Below are 26,316 nucleotides of genomic sequence, written 5' to 3' on the forward strand. Positions count from 1 at the left end.
ATGAATTTTCTCGCAGGGGAATTACATAGAAAAAAAAGAACGGATAAGTTCTTCACTTGCACAAAAGGACATAACATACGAATAATCGCGGCAGGAGAAAGTGTTGATGTGCGATACTTATAGAATGGATGTGATAAACATTGTACATCTTATGTGGATTGAGATATTATCAAATGAGGCAGATAACATTTTGCAATAAAATTATCTATTTATGATATATTTATAGAAAAACAAAAGTAGATTCTTCGCAACAAGATTACATGAGGTAAAGAGGTGTTGAAAATAAAAATAAATGACGTTTTTTACATCTTACGTTCGAAATAGACACAGGTCAAGTAACATACTGATATAGCATTGGTTCTTGCTACTCATTTCTGAATGCTAATTTTTTTGAACATATCAGGTGCAGCCATCATGAAATTGTAGATGATAACAACGAAGTCACCAGGGCCGTTCTCGTTCAGATTGTATTGCCAGGGATGAAATATGTTCTCGAACGTTCATGCGGCAATAGCGATTCTAAAAGCTCTTGTCGTGAAACACAAGTCAAAATGAGGCAATCGGTAGTAGCGACGGGCGGTGTGTATAAAGGGCAGGGACGTAATCAACGCGAGCTTATGACTTATTCATAACATTTCCACACCATCGAAAAGTGCTATACAATTTAAAGATGACATAATTATACTAAACAACTTTCTCAAACTCTTGAGAAATAGTAGTAATCCAATTATCCCCATTTCGTTCCAATCATGTTAATTGATACTCAAACATTGTAATTTCTAGTGACATCGGATCAGCCATAATTACTCAAGCATCAATATTTACAAAAAAGCCAACGACCAATGGATCATTTAATGAGACGAAAGTGACATGTGCAGGTAAATAATTAGCTGACTTCTTTTCATCTCCCGTAGCAAGGCAAAAAAAGTGAAATTATGTTAACGTTCAGCCTGAGTTAATCAGTCAAAGCAACCATTGTCAGGGAGAACACATCACAACTTTAGGATGGCACTATTCAGGTTGCTGTATGTTGGACAATTTATATTGTTGTTTAGCTTTGCATCGGTGATAAAAATGCATTGCCGAAACACGGTTTTCCTACGGAACATGTTATACCCACGAAAAAAATAATTTCAGAAATAGTTCATTGGCAATCGTATGTAAGACGAATCAAACTACCGTATATTCCCGATTGCTAATGACAGACCGCAAATTTTGACAAAAATTCGAGTAAAACATGCAAATTTAGAAAAAATGGGCTGTGAGACTGTAAGTTTAGTGCAAACATTTGAGAGTGATTGATTCTGTGAACAAAATATTATGTTTGCCCTCGATGACAAAGATCCCTTTCAGTTCTTATTACTCAATGAGATGTTACAATCTTAATCGGAAGAAATAATATTAGCAAAACGTACAGTTAAAGGAGTGGGGCTGTCAACAAAAAATATTGTAAACATATGCACCTGGACGTGGTTGATATAATCAGCACTACTTTTGGAAGGAGCCCGCAGATGGCAACAATGAACTAGTAAAGACAAAAACTGCTCAGCTGACTATAGGAATCCAGAAGACAAAATAAGAAAGAGTTTTCAAATATGATTGGTATCCTTGGAAAAGTCCAGCCAATACATCTGAGAGAGATGTATCGTTTGTTAACAAATGATTCATCTGTTCCTTTAAGCCAACATGAAGGTGATATTGATCGGAGAGTGAAACTTGTCATTGAATTTGGTGATCCCAAAATTGCACGGGATTTGCGATTTCTCAACCCAGGTCAAGCTCCAATATTTGAAAAATTCTGGGAAATAGCAGCGCAGTATATCGACAATGTGGCAGAGACTGCTGTTAATGAAAGAAGACAAACAGCTATTACTTATATGACAACAGCAATGTCAGTAAGTCATCTCTAAGAGAAAGGAAAAAAACTATCATGACAGTCCTGCGCCAACACAGAATCTGACGGGGTGAAAACCGTCGATCTGGCCTGAAACGACATTCGGCACTACGTCTATTAGTTGTGCATAGTTTACTTTGTAATGCATATTTTACTTTACTTTAATAGAAGATGCGCTTGGCACCCTTTGATCATCTTTGCGAACGATCGGCTATTCCAATCATAACGTTTCCATCCGACTAGAATTTACCATCAGGGTAAGAAAGAAGAAACAAGAAACAATAATACAAAACACATTAGTAAAGGCCGACTTCACAAATAGCCGAACAGAAACGACGCTTTAAGAGCGTCTTCCGCACAAGGTTGAACGACATACAACACTAATGACGCAGCGACAGCGTCTTGAACACATTTTAAACATTCTAACAACAGCTTCAGAAGAGCGCGGCAGTCTAACATGAACTTTGAACGACATTAAGTCAAGCGACTGATGGCCAACATATCTTGATCAAAAACACAAATTCTTTAATCAATGAGAAGAAACAACAATTATAAAATATACATTAGTGAAGGCAAGTCTTCATAGACAAACGAACGAACCTCAAGGACAATTTATGGTTTTGCTGATGACATAAACATCCTAAAAGCGTCCACAATTTCTGATATTGACAACCTTCACGATGATCTGGAACATGAAATTCATCATTTAACTACTTGGTTCCACTCCAATTCTCTGAAACCCAACATTTCGAAATATCAATACATGCTCTTCGGTACTAGGCAACAACTCAAAAAATACCAAATCACATAAAAGTTCTTTCCAATCAAAGTACTACAATCAAAGCATCTCCTTCTGCTACCTGTTTAGGTTTAAGACTTGACCAAGAACTCAGCTGGTCCAACCATGTTGCCTACCTCCGTCGAGCATGTGGCTATCGTCTGACGAAATTGGCCCGTGTCAGACGATGTATTCCTGAAAAGGTTCACAAAAATTTTATCTCAGCTACAGTTTTCTCCCTTTTAGACTACTGTGACACTGTCTTTTCCAACTGTAATATTACTCTCAAAAGCAATCTACAACGCATAATTCATTTTGCAGTTCGCATTAAGTGTGGACTCAAAAAGTCAGACAATGTTATAGACTTACAGAAATTCACTCAACTGGCCAACTATCCAGGAAAGACACGACCAATACTTAAAAAATCTAGTTCACAAATGTATCAACAAAAAGTTCCTGTCTACTTGTCTGACCTTCTCACAAAAAATTCAACAATTCACCAGTATAACACCAGAAGTAAATATCATGTTTCTAAAGCCCACAGTCGCTCATTCAAATATCGTTCATCCATCATTGCCAATACTATAATTTAAACTACTTTTCTGTGCCTGTCTTTTCTTTTCAGAGCCATTTCTTGGCCGATTTGCATGTCAACTTCCTGCTTGTTTTAATTGAATACACGGTGCTCACTAACTTTTTATGCTTATCTTTTGATGTGTAGTTTTTTAACTTTTAACTACTGGTTTTTTTATTGAGTTTTTATTTATTTATTTTTATTCTGTATATGTCCATGTATTTTATTCAATGCATGAAAATCCACTTATGGATGCATTGACTTGAAGTAATAAAATTACAAAAATTACAAATTACACAATCAAACGTCCTCATTACAAGCAACAACAATTTGAAACCAAGACATTCAAACAATACTATTAGAAATGTATAGCAATCGAACACGAACCATAAACACATAAACTCATGCGACTGATGAAGGAACATCGCAGGGTTCCAAAACCAAAGCACAAAAGGATCACGTTGTAGCAGACATATATTTTATATATGTCCCCTGCTAGATAATGCCTCATCTTATGCGCAGGATAAGGTAAAGTAATTTTTTCCTCACGTTTTTTACTAAAGCATACATGCGTGGAAATTGAACAATTAAAAGCTATAAAATTAATCCATTAAGTACAAGGAAAATACACATGAAAGTAACACAGAGATGTTTATTTGTCATGCGATTAATCAGCCATGTTTAAATTGCATTAAAAGTAAAGCAATCCAATTAGTCATTTGCGTCGACCAAAAAGTTCTTTCTATCGATTTATAATTAAGTCAGTAAGGGCGATTTGAAATGCGCCCTGGCCACATTTATCGTTGAAAGAGTCCCTAATTCACGACAACATAAGAAAGGGACACTACAAAAGTGCCATAGTCAATTAGCGAAATTCTCTACACTTTTCTCGTTTCTTCATAACATTTACACAAAATATTTTTCCATGAAAATGAATCACATTTAACAGAGATACAATATTTTTTATGTATTTCATTGTTTAGTTCTATGAAAACAATATTTCTATTTTAAAAGTGTTCTATCTAAAACTTTCGATGTCATAACACTTTGTTACTAATTACTCTCATCGTATTTTCTCAATGTAGTTCAAATCGTTTGAAATATGATTTTACCAGCCAGGCAAGCTTTTCTCGTCCTATTTCCGAGTGCATAGTCGCGAATAAAAATGGCATTCGTCCTTTTTACGTTCGGTGACATATTTGGTATACAATTTTATTAAAGTACATGGCTGGTCTTACCTCTTTTTGACTTGTGGTTCACGACAAGAGCTTTTACACTCGCTATTGCCGCTTTAAGTTGCATGGATATTAAACAATAACAACTATATAATTAACCCATTAAGTACACAGACAAATACACATAAAAGTAATAAAGAGATGTTTATTTGTGATTAATCAGCCACGTTTAAATTAAATTCCAAATAAAGCAATCCAATTAGTAATCATGTTTACAAGTAAGGTCCCCACAATAACAGGTGCCATCAGTCTGTATCTTACTTACTTAATAGGTTTCAAGCATCTTGCAATCCCCAGACAGGCTTATTTTTCTGTTTGTCATTACTATGATCTCGGGTAGATTGGTGTAACAGACAGTCTACTGCAACCGATATATTTGATATCTTCTGACGTCCAACAACAACAAATCAAAGAAGAGCGATTCTGTGTCAATCAGAGTGATACTGAAGATGATAATACAGAACTTTAAAATCACCTGCATCATACTAAGGCCAAAGTAATTAAATTCTTTGTTTGCGTCCCGACCCGTGTAGGTTTTTAAGGTTTTCATGAAAAACACACACAATTTATTGGAATTGGAATTTTTAGGACATGACCGCTTAGCTTTTCTGAAATAAAACTTGTTACAAATTTTATTTGCTGCAATCAAATTACATTATGTTAATTTTCTTGTATGTGTTTTTCAGCCGCTTAGACGCGTACTTTTTCCCATTTAGAGTGGACGCATAACAGAGAATTTAATTCCTTTGGCCTAATTATGATGTGTCCCTAGGTATGTCGAGAAAACCTGTACTGTTGATGAGGCAGACAATGACGTTCTTCGACCATCATGTGGTGGAAAAAAACTGTGCTTGTAGTTTCAAAAATGTGCAGACAACAACTATAAATACCATGAACCATCAAGACTTGCTGTAGATGTTATCAGAGAAGTCCACCATTAACCTGCCCCAGCAATCGGTGATGATGACTTGCACTGTAAGCCGTTTAATGAAATATATGGCACCCAAACTACTGATCGAGACATACCTTCATTGCAGATGAAACCCAAATATGTCAAATTCCATGAACTGCAATTTTGCCCCAACAAACTCAGAGCGTTTGTTTAACAGTGTAGATTTGTCACCATTGATAATGTGCAGCTTTTCTGATATGTATAGAGATTACATCGCTTGCTTTTATTATAATGACTCGATGATTTGTCAATAATTGACCAAGATATGTCAAATACGTCTTTGCCTTTAAAGACGAAATAAACATTTACAATTCCGTCCTGTTCTTGTATTTTTTGTTGCGGAACGATTGCATGTAATTAGTGAAGCCTGTCTTGATGATGTTATCAGTGAAGCCGATGTTAACCTTCCCCTTGTTGACAACTGTTGATACCTCTACCTTGTAAGCGACACTTTTGACTTGACAGTCACCTTTCAACGGGCATGTAGACTTCGCCCGGTAATTACAAACGGCTGATCAATCTTTACTCTGCTTACCGATGGTTGCCCTCTTATTATACAATTTGATTATACTAGCAAATTACACAGCTGTAACTCACTTTATTTGTGTTTCTATTGAAGATGTTGTGAAGTTTGGACAGCGTTGGAAAGTGTTTATCAACAGGTTGAAAATATTGCAAATATTAGTTCCCACGTTTTAATGAAAGGGGATTGAGCCACATAATAGTTAGTTCGTAAGTTAGGTTAGTTTATTATAGATATCCATTAAAAGCTATATATATCATGCACGGGACAAAATGCTTGATATGCATTTTGTATATTTACGTATATTGACGTATATGGAACACAATAATAATTCATACGAACACGTATATCGTTGTATATGGAACATTCCAATGCGGTCATAAGTATACGTAATGCACATCTTTGCACACTAAAAGTACCCTGTAGTTTTGCATTTTGTTAGTATATGTATACTTAACGTTTTTCACATATTAACAGAATATATATATATATATATATATATATATAATATATATATATATATATATATATATATATATATATATATATATATATATATATATATGTGTGTGTGTGTTAAAGAAAATGCAAATCGACAGAAAAATCGGAAGATTAGGGCATTGAAAGCAGAAATTAGTGCGTATTTAAATACTCATAAACGCCCTTTTTAAATCCCAAGGACAACGTTTCGGAGACTTATAGGTTTGTACATGTCATTGCATGCGTCCACGCGTCAGTCCGTTCACGTCATGTTCTCAGAGATTTAAACTTTGTACAAGGATTACTCCTTATACACATCGATTTTTTATAATGCGCTCTAATGTGGCTGCCTGCTGGCTTTATTCAAAGTTAGTAAAAGACATTGACCTACGTCTTACATATATGCACATCAATTTTTTCGTGATGCGATTCAATATGGCTGCCTGGCGCCCATTTTGTAACGGCTTTTTCATGTCCGTGGAGATGGTCAGACTGTCTCAACCGATTTAAATTGAAGTAGGTATTAGAATAGTGGCCAATGTCACACGGTTGCACATTAACATATTTCCTAACATGATTCAATATGGACACCAATAATTTGCGACTGTATTACATTTGCATAACAGGAAAGTACTATTCACTTTGTAAAATACAGCATTTGCAAAACGTCATCAAAGAGGCACGTATTTTTTCTCCCAGAGTCATCCAAAGTTAATTGCTACTGTCTCAGTATTTGATGAGTTGATGCATCAAAGGATTGACATATGAATAGGTTTGAAGAAACATGTTTATATCAAAAACATGCAAATGAGGTAAAAAAGGCCAACTCTGTCCAAATTTTACAACTCAAACGTCAAGCTAGATTTCCTCGATATTCGGCACATCACTATCTTGCACAAACTCTACGCAATTATTTATGGCGGAAATGTGCATGGCAACTTTTTCTTTAGCTCTGCTGTCAGCCATGCCTAACTTATCTAATTGGTGGCAGTGTTTGCTTTTTATATTAATAGCAAGTTATCGGGTACTGATTGAACTGTAAAAATAAGTTTCAAAACCACTTGCATACATGATTGTATGTGACATGTTGAAACACCCAATTCCACTGAGGTATTTAGTTTTGTATTGCTGTCACTGCCATTACTATTGCTATTTTACATCGATACTCTCCTCAGACATCATTTGTACGATTTAACAGTGGGCAATAACTGTACTACAAACTCATTCACGGCCATAAAGCCCCATCTTTAGCGCAGTATGTTTAATCACGGATCAAATTTATGAACAGGACCGTCTTCTCCGAGGATTATAAAGTACTCATTAACAAGTGGGGACTGTGTCATCAACTATGACTCCTTTTAAATGCATTTCAATGAACTTTGATAGTGCCCAACATTTCTGGACATAAAATATTGTAAATGTTTCAGTAAATGACGTCAAATATCTATAATCAATATTTGAATTAAAATACATTTCCCGACGTTCACCATTCTATTGGACCCTTAATATTTCCTACCAAACTGTAGGGAAAAAAACGAACAGAGCAATAAAACTGCCAAAAGATGATAAAAATTTACATCCTATCACTGTATTCGGGGAAAGCTCTTCATTTTGTTTATGCCGGCAACACGACATCGTAGGGGGCGGTCATTTTATTCCTTTCAAGTTCCAAAATATCGTTCTGAGACCCTTCAAAAAACGATGTTGATCGTCCGTATCTCAACGTTTACCGTAGAATATCGCGACTGAAATATCGCGAACGGCAAACATCATTGATACAAGACGACACAAGCAAGCTAGGTAATCTTATATGCCCTCTTAATTCTAGACAAGTGCGGCTGTGTCGATGACGAGTGATTCTCGATATAATAGTGGGATACCTCAGACCAATAGACCCTATGACCATTGACTTCCTTTTCATTCTGATTCAGCTCGTTGTATTGACGTTTTTAAGACACTCTCAAAATTATTTTGCCTTAGTGACCGTTTGTAGCATATTTGTGTTGTAGTGTTGCAATCGTTGCCAAATAGAACGGAAAATGCAATTTACGATTTCATCAAGATGTAGAATTCTACAAATTCTTACAGATTTAAACAAAAGATTTACCCAAAGTGTCTTCAACAACATTTTTCGGGGCGCTCAGAAAAAGGTTGCAGCGATGTCTTTCTGTGTCATATAAATTATCTGCTCATTTGCATATTAATGAACTTTTGTAATTATTGACATAACCCTGAAATGCCTGCACCAAATTTGATGATACCCGGCCTGCAACAAACATGATCTGATATATATCTAATTGTCAGGTGTCAAGTGAATTAATAGCTCATTTGCATATTTCATGAAGTTTTGTAACTAGTCATATAACTCCGAAATAAATGCCCCAATTGGATAAATCTGCTTCAGATACTTATCCGACAGATATCTGACTGTGTTGTAAAGCATTTAGTAGTCTGGACTTAATTAGGGGCTCATTAACATATTTAAGGAACGTTGTAACTTGGTTTGTAACTCTAAAATTACAGCACCAAATTTGGTGAAACCTGCTACAGATATTGATCTGATAAATATTTAATTTGTTCCATTAAGTATTAAGTAGTGTCAAGTTTATAAACAGCTCATTTGCATATTAAATGAAGTTCTGTAATTAGCGATTTAGCTCTGAGTGAACTGATGATGAAATTTGATGAAACCTGCTACATATAATGATATAACAGATATCTGCTTGTTCTATGGAGCGTACTATTATTAATGAATCTGTTGTAAAACACATGAGGACATTTAGTTCGCATCTGGTTATTTCTGTATTGATTTCTGTTTTCATATTTACATTCTATTTTATTTTATTTTAGATTTTGATTTCTATTTGATTTATATTTGAACAATTCATACAGTTACTGTTTTTGTTTAACTTTTATTTTTTATTTTCGATTACTTTTTTAGCTCACGTTTTTACACATGGGCTAATGTCATAGCGATGTCTGTCAGAGATAGTTACTCTGGCAGTAGACCGTATACACGTCTAGTCTTATCAGAAGTCTGTTTTCCACTCCGCGTCGTGTGCTCAATTAAACTGCTGTCAGAATATACAATGTCTGTCTTTGTTCTTGTGTTTTGGTCAGTGATTATCCTGAGGTCTGCAAATGTTGCATAACATCTCCTTGCTCGTTGTTTGTAACTTTAATATGAGACAAGTCAAAGGTACAATTGTTTTACACAACTTCATAAAAGTCAAAAAGTATGGAGTAATTCATGTCATACTGTATTATTTCATGCGTCCAGTAGTGTCTGATAAATGCCAATACATGTCGAGTAATCAGCAGTATATTTCAATGCTTGATAATTAAGTTTGTAATTTTGTCAAACTCAAAGTCATTCCTTCGATTCAGGGTTCACATTAGTAGGTCTTTCTAGTCTGTTTACTAAATAGCCAACATTCTGCAAAACCGACTACTATTAATTAACCCGTTGTAAAACACATTAAGTTCATATCTGGTTTAATTTGATGTCAATTACAATTTTCATCTGTTTTCATTGTCATTTTGAAAGTGTTTCTATTGTCATTTTGATTTTGACTTTTGAAACAAATAAGTACCGTGTTGATATTAGTTTGGATTTAACAAAGGAATATTCACTGCGTGATGCGATTGTGTTTTGCATTAATGTCGTGATGCGATTTCAAGAAAACCTATCACTGATACTAAGTCGGTTTTGGATATTTAACATGATTCTAGAAGATTTAATATAAGCTACACGCACATCATCCATACACTGCTTAGTGTATGAACTCAATAAGTGTTAGCGATAGATTGACGATCAATAAATTTGTATAAGTATGTTTCACTCCTGTAACACTTGTATCAAGTTTACGAGTCAGTGCATTCCTTTAGAATGCAATGATCTCATGTCAAGTTGCCGCTCGATGTCCTCCTTATCATCACCTGAGTTATTCAGAATTATCCCCAAATAAATGTTTGTCGACAAATTTCAGAACAGTATTGCTAAGATAAACTGTAGGAAATTGGGAGATTTAGAACCATGTTGTTTATAAGTAGTAGGCATTTAGATTTTTTTAAGCATTTAAAGAAATGTCGTTTGTATCAGAAAACAAAACTGCAACAGCATTTGATGAGAATGTCTAGTCCTTTGAAGGAAGGAGAAATAAGGACATTATCTACATTCAAAGGATGGTTTTGCACACTCGCCAGCAGAAAACATATTGTGTCGGGATGGGGAGTTTGTTGACTGTAAAAAATCAAAAGTAGGTAAACGATCAACCCTATATGTTTGCTTCCAGTAATTACCAATAATATCCATTACTTACGTTTCGTGCATCATGCAATCCTAGGATATGCATAGCTATGGTCTCTACTCTCATTTTCATGGATGGGACATAAAATCATTCTAAGGTATCAGGTAGTGTTGAATGTCGATAATTTTGATTTTTGTTGCCGGCAACAAACACTGGACAAAATGCTTTACATACGTTAAGTATATTTAAGTTTTGTTGACGCGTATGGAACACAAAAGTAATTGCATACATAACTTTTATTTTTAAGGAACATTTCAATACGTTGATATGTGTAGCGTATAACAATGCACATCATGAGTATAGGTAATGCGGATCTTCGTACACCAAGCGTACACTGCTGTTTTGCTTTTTATGAGTATACGTACGCGTATACTTAACGTAGTTGACACATACACAGAATCAGTTTATGTGTATATATTGTTGTATATCAAGCATTTTGTCCAGTAAACGTTTAGTATATATGCCCTCTAAAGCAGAGCATAAGAATAATATGACAAATTACTTTCAGTAAAAGGTAAAAGACCGTCGTAACTAACTGTTTCTTATCATCTTTTTAAAATTTGCCACGGATGACTACATGGTGGTCCTAGGTGGTGTTAAAATTAGGTAAATTAGAGTTTTTTGGCTAGAGATTTTGAAACAAAAAATGGAATAGATAAATACGTCAGAACTATGATTTATAACACTATCGTTCGCTATTTCCATGCCATAAAACTCCAAAAAATCTTAAATTGACGAAGGTAACAATTGTTATTCGCATTGATAAGGGCCAGTAGACAGGAGCAAGAAGATTAACCATGCAGAATCTAAAATCAGAAACGGGAAAAATACTTTTGTGAATGTTTTCTCTCTTCTATTGTTCTTAAAGCTAAGGATATGGAGCTGTTTCCAGATCGTAGAACATTCTCTGAAGCAACTGCTTCCTGCATTTCACACGCCAAGGTATTGGTCAAAGATCTTGGTGAATCAATACATTCACAGATAATCACACTAATCATTGGTCAAGGATATACTAATGCAAACGTCTGGATAGACGGTTACAGGAAAAAGGACGAGAAAAGATGGCTAACAAGCGATGGTGATGATTTGACAAACTCTAGTCTTTGGGCGCCGGGTGAACCTAATGGATCTGGTCGTTGTATCCAACTCAGGTGAGCGTATACATTGTACTACTAGACGAAATCATACATTTAAATCTATCTAGCTTAATATATATATATATATATATATATATATATATATATATATATATATATATATAATGTATACAATGTGCCCTCCCGGTTATTACCATAATAGCTTTAATAGCATCCCGGTATAAGCCGATATGATTCTTATCATACTTTTTGGCGAGTGTGTTAAGTATATACAGACCCACCAGCTCGCATATTTCAGCACCATCGAAGCTGCCCATCGCCACTTCGAATAAATCCTTACTCTCTCTTTTAATCCAGGGTGTTATGTCGTCAAAAAGGAGGGTCTTTCTCGAGTGCATAATGATATCAACCACTTCATCAGAAATTGAAGTATATTCTCTCGCAAAATCAAGTGATTTACGTAAGAGATCTTCTGAGATAGATGGATAGAAGTTGACAATGTCAAATGTAATGAATCTACATTTTGATTTACCTCGTATTCCCTTGAACCAGTCAATGACAGCTGATGAATTCCTCCATTGGTTCACACACATACGTAATCTAATATCATTGTTGATTGTGTCAAGTAATTGCTTACTTACTTTGCCCATCTCGCTTTTGGTCGGGTTAATAAGTCTACATGTTGAATGGTTCATGAAGTTGTCTTTGTGGTCTTTTAATGTAATGAAGGCCTGGCGCTTAGCGATGGTGCTGAAATATGCGAGCTGGTGGGTCTGTATATACTTAACACACTCGCCAAAAAGTATGATAAGAATCATATCGGCTTATACCTGGATGACGGGCTTGGTGTACTCAAAAATATCACGGCCAGCAAGGCGGATAAGATCAGAAAGGAAATCACAAAGATATTTCATGACATTGCCTGAAAATCACGATCGAGACAAACCAGAAGATTACAAACTTCTTGGATGTGACATTTAATCTGAACGACGGCAAGTTCTACCCGTATCGTAAACGAACGACCAAACAATGTATGTCCATAAGCAGTCTAATCACCCGGCAACCATTATTAATCACATACCTGACGCAATAAGCAAACGCATCTCAACAATATCTAGTGATAAGGGCATCTTTGATAAATATAAAGGGCGATACAATACAGCGCTAAAGGCAAGCAGCTACACCGAACAAATTGAATTCACAAGACCAACCAATCAGCGAGGAGAAGCAATAACAGGAAGCGTCATATCACGTGGTTCAACCCCCCTTTCAGCAAGAACGTGGAAGCAAATATCGGCAGGAAATTTCTCCAACTTGTCGATAAATATTTTCCAAAGGGGTCTAAACTTCACAAGATCTTCAACAGAAACACAATTAAAGTGAGTTATAGCTGAATGAGGAATATGGCAAGTATAATCAAATCGCACAATAAGAGGGTAATCTCCGGAGAACAGCGTAAGGACCAACCAGCTGATTGCAATTGCAGGGTTAAGTCGGCATGCCCCCTGAAGGGTAACTGTCAAAGGCGTGGTGTACAAGGCCAACGTATCAACGGAGGACAACGGAGAGAGGGTTTATATCGGCCTCACTGAAAACACCTTCAAGACGCGCAACGCTAATCACATGAAGTCGTTCCGCAACGAGAGATACAAAAACGACACCGAGTTATCAAAATATGTATGGAACTTAAGAAATAGGGACAAGACTTTGACATTTCATGGTCAATCATTGATAAAGCATTGAGCTACTCTAACATGAACAAGCGATGTAATCTTTGTATATCAGAAAAGCTGCACATTATCAATGCTGACAAATCTACACTGTTAAACAAACGCTCTGAGTTGGTTCAAAATGTCGCCACCAAAACAAATATTATTTATCGAATTTTAACACTACCTACAAATAGAATGGTTCGTCCCAATCATATATGTAAGAGTGTCGAGCTAGAAATCCTTTCACTCTATCTGAGGATTGCAAGATGCATGAAACTTAAGTAATAGATTTCATTACTTTGTACTTGAAGTAATCTGTTTATTTATATATATATATATATATATATATATATATATATATATATATATATATATGTATATATATATATATATACACACACACACACACACACACACACACACACACACACACACACACATATATATATATATATATATATATATATATATATATATATATATATATATATAGATTCATGGTCAGAACTGGTATTTGTCATCGTCAACGTGTGCTTGGTCGCCCTCATTAGGAGACAAACAGGTGACGAATCCCTCTTGTTTCTGTGAGTCCGTTTGTGCAGCCATCTCTCAGTGTCACCTGTGGTCTGTTACCCCTGGTGATATGCAGTTTACATTCATTCATAAATATCAATCGATTGTGGAGGCAACCAATTTGGAAACCGCTGTAAGTCTCATGGAGTAAAATTTTGATACAGAGTCAATAACGCACCTGCCGGGTCTGCAAGTCAATGCAGAATTGTGGAGTTATTTATTCGGCACCTTATCACTAATAATCGTTGTTGTTCAATAAAGCTTTCCATCACAAATATACTTTAGGTAATTAAATAGGGCAAAGTAACGGTAGTTCTCTTTTTGAAAGATGTGATGGCCCTGAATTGAAAAGGGCCGATTATTGTTTGGGTTAGATGGCCGATCGGCTTAATAACTGACTTTCGCTGTCATCACCGCTGTCTTGCATCACTGCTTCACGACAATGTTTTAGCTGCAGAGTGTGGCGTTGAATGCCTGTCATAATTCAGCTATAATGTTTGTTAATACGACGTGTCACTCGTAACTACGACATGGCATGATGAGATGGAAAATACGATTATTTCGACATGAAGACTTGACATTCTCACATGAAGAATGCGAGAATTCGACTACAACAAGAATATTCGATTTGAAATTACGTTTGATCATTGCAATGAAGACGTGAGATACAACATGCGAACATTATGCAGAATGCGGACATGACACAATGCAATAAAGAATGCGAACATGAGGTTATGCAATACACGATCATGTGTGGAAGCTTTAAATTAGGCAACCTTGTGCAGCAAACTAGGCAGTCTCCTTATATCAACACTGCACCGGTATATTTGCAAACATGGCCTCGAATGAGAGTAGTCCAAGATTTAGCTGCAGTAATGCAGCTCAAGGCTTTCCCTGAGTATTTGGGTCGGACGGCAAAACCAGAGTTACAGGTCAAAACGTACAGAAAATGCCCAGGCGGCCGATGGGGATTCCGTTCGGGCGTCTGAGAAGTTTATTAGGCGAATCTGGCATTCCTTTCCTGGTCGATGTACCTTCAAATACCATTTAGCGCATCAGGGATATCTTGCTATTCCTCACTACCAGCGACGCCATGTTCGGAAGGGATGATATCACACTTTTTTTTGCGTTCACGTTTACGTGCTTCTCTAAATCATATAGTACGCATCCACTTATTGCTTCGCTCGGGGATTATTTCACCAAAATATGTTAATTTTCATCCGAGAGATCTTATATCCGGAATCATATACCCGAGAGCACCGTTTATTACCTCTAATTATTTCATTTTACGTTCGGCATCTTGATATTTACCAATCCTGTCAAATTTTCAGACCGTCATATTAAGGCTTCTAACAAACAGTATCCCTTTATTGTCCTAAAATTGTTTACAGAAAAAAAGACTTGAATACGAGTATTCAGTTAAATGAACATAAAGTGTCGCAAGCTCGTCGCTTTGAGCTTCGGTAGTTAAAAAGTAATATGCAGAAAATAGGTCCCGGTTGATGACGTAGAACAGGGGTAATTCAGACGTTTTAACGGTCGTTTATATGTCACAAGGATGTTGATTCGGGGTAGTTCATTTGAGACCGATAATTACATATACTAACCTTATGTTTAATATGGAGCGATTCGATTCGTTTTGGTTCTTCAGTCAAATAAGTTATTAGCCCTATGTGACAGGGACCCGATCACACCAAGCTTGTGTTCTTGGGGATTGTGGCTGTTGAATTATAGGCATATGTTTATGTGGGTTGTTTTCGATACACAGAGAACTCTAACGATTCACTTGGTTTCCTGGTGACAAGGGTGTCTAGCATGGGGATAACATTGTATTTCTCCAACTCGATCATGAATTTAATGCCTGGATGCCTGTTGTTGAGATGTTCAGTGAACTCTTGACAATACTGTCACTTGATGATTGTCATGGTGTCATCTACATATCAGCCCCTAAATCTAGGATAATGATGTAAGGTGCTTAGAGCCCGTTGGAAAAGAGACCCTTTAGCAAATGAATGAATTATACACTTTGAATATATTTAAATAACAGAGATCCTTAACTTGGTATGAATGCTTGAAACGTACAATGAACGTATATGCAAATTAAGCACAACGTATATGCAAATTAAGCACAGAACTCTGTATTTCTTAAGTTTGTCTGTATAAAATACTCTGTCCGTGTTGGCATTAAAGCTGTTAGAAGAAATTATCGTCGTTTTGAAGAGTTATTCACGCCATTTTGGTAGCAGAGCATGGTTGAAGACTGCTGAGAAGATTTGGTCGATGCAGAGCCTGCGTTTGGTCTACAAGTAGAAGTATTCGTCGAAGATATTAGTTGGAAGGTCTACAGAAGTACCAGGACGAAGATGGCAGCAGCTGACACAGCAGAAGAGCACGAAGCAGAGGAAGAAGTGAATGAGGCGCAAGAAGAAGAAATACAGCGGTTGGAAGTTCTGAAGCAACAGAAGGCAAAAGCGAAGTCAACTTTCACCAGAAGTAGACACCAGTTGCTACAGTTGCTGGAAGAAGAACTACCTAGTCGCCAAGAAGTAAAACGTTTTCGAGAAAATCTTAATACAGCACAAGAAAAGGCTATGGAAGTTATGACTTTGCTGTCAAACGAATATTTCAAGAGAAAAGATAACAAAAATGGACAAAAAGTCGGTCAAGAAATGGACATACTTGAAAAACAGTTCGAAAATGCACAGGACAGAGTTCAGGACTATTTAGACGCTAGAAAAGATGAACCTTCGACAGTAGAAAGTAGCGTGTACAGAAAAAGTAAACACAAGAAAGATAAAGAGGACGTGGAATCTACCTTATCAGAAAAGATCAACAGGTTTCATCTAGCTGAGACAGAAGCTCGTGAATATGCTCAGTATGTTAGAGCGGAAGTGGAGAAAAGGAAAAAGAAATTACATACAATAGAATAAACTTGAAGCAGAATATATCCGTCGCATGAAAGAGTATGAAGAAGAATTGAAAAGGGAGCATGAACGAGTAACAGATGCTGAAAAACAGGTACAATTAAAACATCAACAACTTGAAAGCCAAATAGACACTGAACTTCAACTGGTGAGTACAAATGAGCAAAAAGGCATTCACCAACTGACACTAATGTTGACACTACTGTACCTACAGAAAAATCACAAGATCAATCCCCCACTCAGACAACTTCCACTTCTATTGGTCATGACCTTTGGAAACAGTTACAACGGGTGTCTATTCCTGTCTTTTCTGGTGATAAACGGACATATGAAAATTGGAAAGCTGCTTTTACTGCTTGTATTGACCAAGCTCCTGCAACTGCTGAATACAAGTTGCTACAGTTACGTCAGTGCTTGTCAGGGGAAGCACTAAAAGCGATAGAAAACCTCGGACATTCCGCGACAGCATATGAAGCTGCAAAAGACAGGTTGAATCGAAAATACGGAGGTAAGCGTCGTCAGATTGCTCTTCACATTGAAGAACTTGAGAACTTTAAAGCAATACGCCCAGGGCATCCGAAAGATGTTGAGAAATTTGCTGATTTGTTAGACATAACAGTAATTAATTTGAAGGAAGCTGGTCGAGATGATGAGTTAGGTCAGGGATCGCTCTATATCAAGCTGCAGAAGAAGATGACAAAAACAATGTTATCGCAGTACCATCGTTGGTTATTTGAAAAAGAGAAGATAGAATCGGTAGAGGTACTAAGAGAGTGGATCAACAAAGAAGCAGAATTTCAGACAATTACTTTTGAAACTGTTGAAGGTCTAAGTGACAAACCTGCAGGTGTTGTCGAATACAAAAAGACAAGGAATACTAACAAAACATTCTTTGGACATAATGAAAGTACATTCGGTTACAATAATAAGCCTAGAGGTGGACCCAGATTGTGCAAGTTCTGCAACAATCATCATGGTGTGTGGAAGTGTGAGGAGTTCAAGAAAATGGATGCTGTCAAAAGGTGGGACTTTGCAAAAAGAGCTAAACTATGTTATCGTTGCTTAGGAGACGATCACCAAGGTAAAATGTGTCGTCGAACAAGAATCTGTGGAATAAATGGCTGCAGAGACAACCATAACAGACTTTTGCACAAAAGTTCCAATCCAAGTCGACATATGAGTCCAAATAGGGAAGATGTTGCACCCTGTGGCACTTCTAACAAGGGTATGCTGAACACTTCTGTCCAACAAAAGGCTAATGCTGCATGTAATGAATAGCTACATCCCCCATGGAGGAGGAACTTCTACGCAAATCAGGTCAGTTGCCTAATACAACAATGATGTCAAAGTCAACCCATCAAGCCAGTTTCACTGCACTTCGTACTGTTCCAGTTATCCTGAAGAATGGGAATCGCGGATTACAGTGAATGCACTTTTGGATGACGCTAGTACAAAGACTTATGTCAATGCTGACATTGCTGCTGAACTTAGTATTAAAGGTGAGCCACAACGAGTGGATGTGAATGTCTTAAATGGACAAATTGAAACTTGTGAGACAATGCCAGTGGAAGTCGGACTAGAAAGTGTAAATGGTAGAGTTGACATGAAAGTCACAGCCTTCACTAAGTGACGGGCAACATGCAAGTAGCACTGCATAAAAACCCTATAATACCTACTGTATTAACATGGATTATTGCCTGTATTTTAGCTGAAGAGTGCATATACAGATGAATACAGTCAAGAATCCATTTTTGTATTCAGCAAGCCTGTATTCACGTGGATTCATGTGAATTCACGTGTATTATACTATAATACAGGCAACGCATTAATTTGAATTTATCTGAATTATTGGGTTTTCATGCAGTGTAGTGGACTGGAGTAAGTATGCTGGAAGATGGTCACATCTAGATGGTATCAGCTTTCCAAAACTTGGTTCCAAACCAATTATTGATATTCTCATTGGTATGGACTATGCCGATCTTCACTATTCATACAGAGACATCAGAGGACGTCCTGGTGAACCAATAGCTAGACTGACTCCTCTTGGGTGGACATGTATTGGCAACACTGTTTGCAGTAATGTAGATAAGATGCAGCATCAGACAAATTTCACTCATACGTATTTTGTGAAGCACTCATCAGAACTCGCAGAGATCAACAACACCCTAAGGCAGTTTTGGGAGATTGACGATATTCCAGATATATCAGGAATTCCAGTTCTGAGCAGAGATGACCAAATAGCGTTACACAAGGTCCAAAATTCACTCACAGTTTGTAGATGGAAGATACCAGGTAGCTACTCCTTGGAGGGAAGACGTCCCTGAACTACCAACAACTATGATATGGCCAAACAACGACTTTGGAATACAGAAAAGAAGTTGTTAAAGAACGAGGACATTGGCAAAGCGTACGTTGAAAATATCAGACAATATGTGAACAAATGATATGTTCACAAGATACCAGAAGCTGAAGCGAACCAAAGCAAATGGTATCTCCGCACTTCGCAGTAGTACGCCCTGATAAAACTACAACAAAAACTCGCATTGTGTTCGATGCTTCAGCCAAGTACGAAGACATAGCTCTGAATGATATTATACACCAAGGTCCTAAATTGCAGCGTGACCTATTTGATGTGCTTCTCCGTTTTCGGAAAAATCCCGTTGCCTTGGTTTCAGACATTTCTGAGATGTATTTAAATATACAGATAGCACCGGAAGACAGGCCATACTTCAGATTTCTCTGGAGAGAGCTACAAACAAGAGTAAGCGTGTGGTATTCGGAGCAAACTGTTCACCATTTCACGCTCAGTTTGTCACTCAAACACATGCAAAAGCCAATGAAGATGAGCTTCCTATGGCAGCAGAAACTGTGTTGAAATCAACATATATGGATGACGGCATGTACTCTGTGATGAATCACGAACAATGCATCGAACTTTATAGACAATTATCTGAATTATAGAAGAGAGCTGGTATGCATGCTCATAGTGGCTATCGAATTCGGCAATAGTATTGTCACAGATACCTACAGAAGATAGGGCTTGCAAGATGGACTTTAATGAAAGCAAACCGAAATTGAAGACATTTGGTGTATTGTGGTTGGCGAAAGAATATGTCTTCACATTTTGACTTAATCTACCGGAGAATTTTGTAGTCTCGAAACGCAACTTCCTGAAGAAGATTGCTACGCTGTTTGACCCAATTGGTATGCTGGCACATTTCACAATCCAAGCAAAAATCCTTCTCCAGAAGATTTGGGCCGCTGGATTGGACTGGGATGATACACCTGCTACAGATTTGGAGGTAAAAGGTTACAAGTGGTTTTCTGAACTTAATGACCTCGCCAATATCAAAATCCCAAGATGCCTACAACTACCTTCTGAGAAAGACAAATTGTTGACTTTGCATACATTTGTAGATGCATCTCAAGAGGCTTACTGTGCAGTGACCTATGCAAGATATGCTTACGATGATGGTTCGGTACACAGCCAAATTGTAGCTGCAAAAACAAGAGTAGCACCCTTAAAAGCTACAAGTATTCCTCGCCTGGAATTGATGGGAGCAATTTTGGGCTTGCGGCTGGCCACAGCCTCTTCAAGAGCTTTAGAGACCGAACTTAAGCAGTCAACCTTTTGGTCAGACAGCATGGATGTTCTTTGGTGGGTGAGAGGACGTAGTCGACATTTTAAGCCATTTGTTGCACATCGTATTGGTGAAATACAGAATTCTACAAGTCCTGATCAGTGGCGGCATGTCCCGACAAAAGACAATCCAGCTGACATTGCAACAAGAGGTGTACAGGCATCGAACTTGGTTGACAACAAAATGTGGTGGAATGGTCCAGACTTTCTGTGCAAAGAAGAAGTATATTGGCCTAAAAACACCAAAGTATCAGAGAAATCGACCACAGAAACGAGAAGAGGTGTCCAACATACAGGCAAAGTACATCTACAGAATAACTGCACTCCAGAGTGTCAATCATACATGAGCATAGCTGAGAAAGATGCTAATTGGCGACTCGATCCAATACACTTCTCCTGTTGGAAAAGACTTAAACGGATCACTGCATGGGTTTATCGGTTTCTGGAAAACTGTCAGCCAAATCAAAGAAGCACAGGAGAACTGTTGCCTGAAGAGCTGGAAAATGCAGAAATTAGAATAATAAGAAAGATGCAGATGCAAGCCTTTTCACAAGAATATTCATCACTGGCAAATGGCAAGAAACTACCCAAAAGCAGTAAGTTACTTGTACTTCAGCCTAGGCTTGATAGCGATGGTCTGATAAGATGTGATGGTCGATTGAAGTATGCAGATTGTCTACCATATCATACACGTTTCCCTATCATCTTGCCACGGAAGCATTGGGTAACTAGGCTTATTGTCAAGTTTTACCATGAAGAAGGAAAGCATGCAGCAGGCACAAATCAGACATTGTCAGCAATATCCACTCGATATTGGATAATTTCTGCCAGAGAAGAAATTCGAGAATGGGAGAAGAAATGCAATGAATGTGAACGAAGAAAGGCGAAAGCAGCAGAACAAATAATGGCCCCTCTACCAGAAATAAGACTGAAGAAATCACTACGAGCTTTTGCCTATACAGGAACGGATTTTGCAGGACCATTCATTACTGTTCAAGGAAGAGGAAAACGCAGAGAGAAACGATATCTATGTTTGTTTACATGTCTTGGAACAAGGGCAGTTCATTTGGAAATAGCCTTTGGACTTGACACTGACTCATTTCTTAATGCTTTCTACCGGAGACGAACCGGAGAGGTCTTCCATGTGAAATGATGTCCGATAATGGTGGTTACTTTGTAGGAGCTGATAAGGAGCTGAGACAGTTGGTAAAACTGTTGGATCAAGACCGGATCAGAAAAGCAACTGCCAATCGAGGCATAAAGTGGAACTTTAATCCACCACTTGCACCACATTTTGGTGGTGTACATGAAACCATGATAAAAGCTGCTAAAAGAGCTATCTATGCAATTTTGGGCAAAGCTGATGTTACAGATGAAGAACTGATGACTGCGTTTACAGGAGCTGAAGCGCTAATCAATTCTAGACCATTGACATATCAATCAGCAAATCCAGCAGACAACACACCCCTAACACCGAATCATTTCCTGCATGGGCAGATCGGTGGACAATTTGCACCAGAGTCTGTGGATTCAACTGACTTTAATCCTAGGAAAAGATGGAGACGAATCCAAGAATTGGTAAGACACTTTTGGCACCGTTGGATGAAAGAATGGTTACCAGGCTTAAATTCCAGAAGGAAGTGGATCCATCCACACAAGGATATCAAAATTTGAGATGTAGCTCTGGTAATCTCACCTGGAACCCCTCGTGGTAATTGGCCTATGGGTAGAGTGATTGCTGTCCAACCAGGAAGAGATGGACATGTACGCGTTGTGAAAGTCCAAGTTGGATCTAATACACTTACGCGACCTATTTCGAAATTGTGTCCTTTGGAACTAGACATTGATTGACTTTATAATGGACATAAACTGATGAGCTTTCAAATCAACATTTTGTTTTCAATTTTCATGATGTAGATTACATGATTTGTATCAGAAATGCTGTACATGAAATTTTGAAATTAGAACTGCTTTGAACTTCATGGACTTTATTTCGATATGCTTCAACATATCGAGGAGGAGGAGTATGGAAAAGAGACCCTTTAGCAAATGAATGAATTATACACTTTGAATATATTTAAATAACAGAGATCCTTAACTTGGTATGAATGCTTGACACGTACAATGAACGTATATGCAAATTAAGCACAACGTATATGCAAATTAAGCACAGAACCGTTGATAGATTTACGTTCTGTATAGCTTTATGCTACTCTGTATTTCTTAAGTTTGTCTGTATAAAATACTCTGTCCGTGTTGGCATTAAAGCTGGTAGAAAAAAATTATCGTCGTTTTGACGAGTTATTCACGCCACCCGTTTCTAAAAGAATTCTATGAATATATTGGCAAAGACCGGGCTGACAGGGGGCTCTTAGTCGCTACGTCTGTTTGTTGGTTAAACATCCCTCTTAAGTGAAGTTTGTGGTGGTTAGACCGATTGAAAATAGTTCAGTGATCTGCTCTGGAGCTAGGGTAGTCCTCATGGGTAGTGTAGGGTCGTTTTCAGGTGTCTCGTCTGTAATTCTAATTGTTCTTAGATTGGAACACTAGTAAACAGTGTAGAAACGTCATAGGACGCAAGACGTACGTCTGTCTGTTAGGATGAACTTTGAAAACAAATTCTGAAGATAAAACATGGGTTTTACATGATATTATAACGCGAGCTTTTTGAGCACCTTTTGGTTGTAAAAACAAAACAAAATTCTCTCAGGAGTACTGATTATGTTTGGGCATTTTGAAACGATCTTATCTAATGAGTGAATAGTTTAAACGGACAAATTATGCATCCGAAAAATAGAGCAAAAAGTAACACACTTTCAATGAATGTTTTGTAGAAGAGGAAAAACATATTTCTATCAATTCTAAATAATCCAGTTTTCGAAGAAAGCAAAATCGCTAATGATCATTTTTGACTATGGAATTAATATTGGAATCCATTTTAATTTATCATAAAAATATAGCTCAGATAAGCATAAGGCCCAAACAATTTCTACTTCTTTATTATTTATGATAGTCTTTTCGCGCCTGTGTCCAAATCTTTTGAAATCAATGACCATACCTTTTGTTTTCATGATGTTCAAGTTCAAATTTGGTCGGTCACACCTGTCAAAAAACTCATTGAGAGCGGGGCCATGAAGATACTCGAACTCAATTAAACGTGAAAGTAACGCACTATCGTCCGCAAACTCATTACCCTGATGCGTACTTCTACAATCATCGTTGTAAAGGAAATAAAAAGGGAGAAGGGACACAGCCCTGAGGAGACCCCGTTGAAGTATGTATCAAATTAGACATACGACCGTTGGCAGACACTGTTTGTTTGTTATCTGTTGGTTTAGAAAATCGAAAATAATGAGCACAAGCTGGTGACCAATGTGAAAGTTCAACTGAATAGTATTACAGAACTCGAAAAATCGGCAAAGAGTATTCTATGTCACTAGTTTATTGGTACAACTGGGGAAGGGTCTTTAGTTAAAGGTTATAAATTTTTCATCGGAGAGCAGAGATCTGGTCTTCAGTTCGCAATACATTTGGGCATAATAAGGTAGTGCCTTTATTGTCAACTTGTAGTATTGTGATAGATTGTCTTTCTTCAGAGATATCAGATCAAGCTGTTTTTGTTTGGTAATATGGATTCTCGGGAGGTTTCGCTGTTCGTGATAGTACCACATCCTGATCTTAAATGAGATGGATCTTTAGACAGCAGAAATAAATTAAACCATTGGTATGTTAAGTTGGTTGACTGAGAAGTTGAGTCATCTGGGGAAGATCTATCGTTCAGCTGGTTTTTACATTTAATATAACTGATTCACTACTTATTTCTTCTTAGTTGAGCTTCAGTAAGTATCCTGTTTACAACCTCTCTAAACGCCGTCGCTTTCATGATTAAGCTGACCGTATAGATTTTGCGGCGTTTACAGTAGAGAGTGAAGTGGAGAGGGTTTTGAAATCTGGCAAGTGTTTGTTGTTGCCTTTCCAAGAGTCTAAGTGTTCGGATGATCGTTCGATCGTACCCATGTTCGAGACGCTGAGAAAGTTTTAAAAGTTTAAAAGTTGTGGTGATGTCATTATGATGTAATTTTAAAAATCTTTGCACTAAACAAATAATGTAACTATTGTCTGTAGCTTTCGGGTCCGTCCGCTAACCCTTAGTAAAGTTAACTCTACATCCAAAATAACACTTTGATGGACAACTTGCTAAGGGATGGCCATGTTATGAGCTTATAAACAAAGATTTACAGAGAGAGTGCTTAGCTATGTAAAGACATAGATCAAGTCCATGTGTGTTGCCGTGTCAAAGATCAAACTCTGGGACTCTCCTTTACGCGCATGTCTGGCGCAAGAGGGTGATAATGCCAGTTCCCATAGAGTGTAATGTATTGAGTTTTCACATAACTGAAAACAGGAAAGTGCGTGCTTACTGAATAAATGAAATTCTAACAGTAAATTTATTCAATGCAAGTAAATATATTAATACATGGAAATTGGAGTACCAATATATACATATATATATGCTGATTGAGTGGTGGAAGACGAAGTCTCAGTAAACAATGGCGGTGCTGACGTGTGTTTCGACCCGTTGTTATCAAGTGGGATGACCAGGCATCGGGTTTTGAGAAGTTCCAGCTCACAGCATGAGAAGGTTCATTCTGACGGTATATAATAATTAACGAACTACTGTGCTTCGCAGTGAACAAATGGACATACTGCCGTTTGAAGTCATCGTAAAGTTGTGTGTAGACGCATTTGATGATCGTGACATTGAAGCCGCCAAACGGTTACTATATGACATGTGTGGAGATTGTAGTTCGCATCGATTTAAACGTCGACAGGGCTGAATAAATCCCAGTCGAACGTACAAGACATATTGACTCTCTTACATGAGATTGAGCCAGAAAATATCCCATGTTTTGTTGCAAAGGACCTGTCAAATTACCTTTGTTGCAAAGGACCTGTCAAAATTACCTCCCGTTAACTTTGATCATATTGACGTGTCTACACTGTTGTCACAGATGAATCAAGTGAAGCTAGACATTGACAGTCTCAAACAGGGCATTGACAGTATGTCAAGACTTTATTTGACTACATCTAACGATATACGCGAACTTAAAGCTAAAATGTGTGGTTTAAGTCCAGAAAAGTGTACGACGGCAGAATCAGGCAGACCAAAATCTGATCTCTCCGTGGATGATTCCGACATGTCCATTCAGAGTAAATTGCCCATTGTTGATGCTCCTGACGGCGATCAACCACCTGGTGATAGCATGTCTTCGGTTGTATGCGAATGTAGTGTTAATGAGCACGAAAACCCTGCATTGCAACAACAATTGAAATTGCCAACTGAAAGCAGCCAGGATCAGATGGCCTCTGCTAAGGAATTGCCTGAAGATGGTGATAATGATGGTTTCACAACCGTGACATATTCGCATCGAAGGCGCAGACACCAAAGTTATGCAGATGTTGTTGTCAGCGGTCAGACTATCAACTCAGAGTCGTCGTGCAAAATTGCCAGTGCACCTTCTTTATCAACAAGGAGAAACTTAATAGAGCCAGCACCACCAACGACCCAGGTAACAAGCCGTCGCAAGTATATGCTTGGAAAGAGAAAACACAGTGGCCTTATA

The 26,316-nt window shown here is 37.6% G+C and overlaps 3 protein-coding genes across 3 annotated transcripts; all 3 read left to right on the top strand.

Annotated features, from left to right (window-relative positions):
- The first annotated feature begins 16,491 nt into the window (after nt 1-16,491).
- On the top strand, nt 16,492-17,058 carry LOC139125729 (structural maintenance of chromosomes protein 4-like). Its single transcript, XM_070691828.1, has one exon. The coding sequence runs from the start codon at nt 16,492-16,494 to the stop codon at nt 17,056-17,058; it is 567 nt and encodes a 188-aa protein (XP_070547929.1).
- A 25-nt stretch (nt 17,059-17,083) lies between these two features.
- LOC139125731 (uncharacterized) lies at nt 17,084-19,376 on the top strand. The gene is made up of 4 exons (XM_070691830.1): nt 17,084-17,200; nt 17,446-18,074; nt 18,445-18,678; nt 18,917-19,376. Exons 1-4 carry the CDS (start codon nt 17,084-17,086, stop codon nt 19,374-19,376), a joined length of 1,440 nt encoding a protein of 479 aa, XP_070547931.1.
- An 882-nt stretch (nt 19,377-20,258) lies between these two features.
- On the top strand, nt 20,259-21,845 carry LOC139125732 (uncharacterized). Its single transcript, XM_070691831.1, has one exon. It carries the CDS (start codon nt 20,259-20,261, stop codon nt 21,843-21,845), a length of 1,587 nt encoding a protein of 528 aa, XP_070547932.1.
- The last annotated feature ends 4,471 nt before the right edge of the window (nt 21,846-26,316 follow it).

Source organism: Ptychodera flava (genome assembly GCF_041260155.1).
Source record: "Ptychodera flava strain L36383 chromosome 3 unlocalized genomic scaffold, AS_Pfla_20210202 Scaffold_26__1_contigs__length_13983176_pilon, whole genome shotgun sequence".
Taxonomy (NCBI): domain Eukaryota; kingdom Metazoa; phylum Hemichordata; class Enteropneusta; family Ptychoderidae; genus Ptychodera; species Ptychodera flava.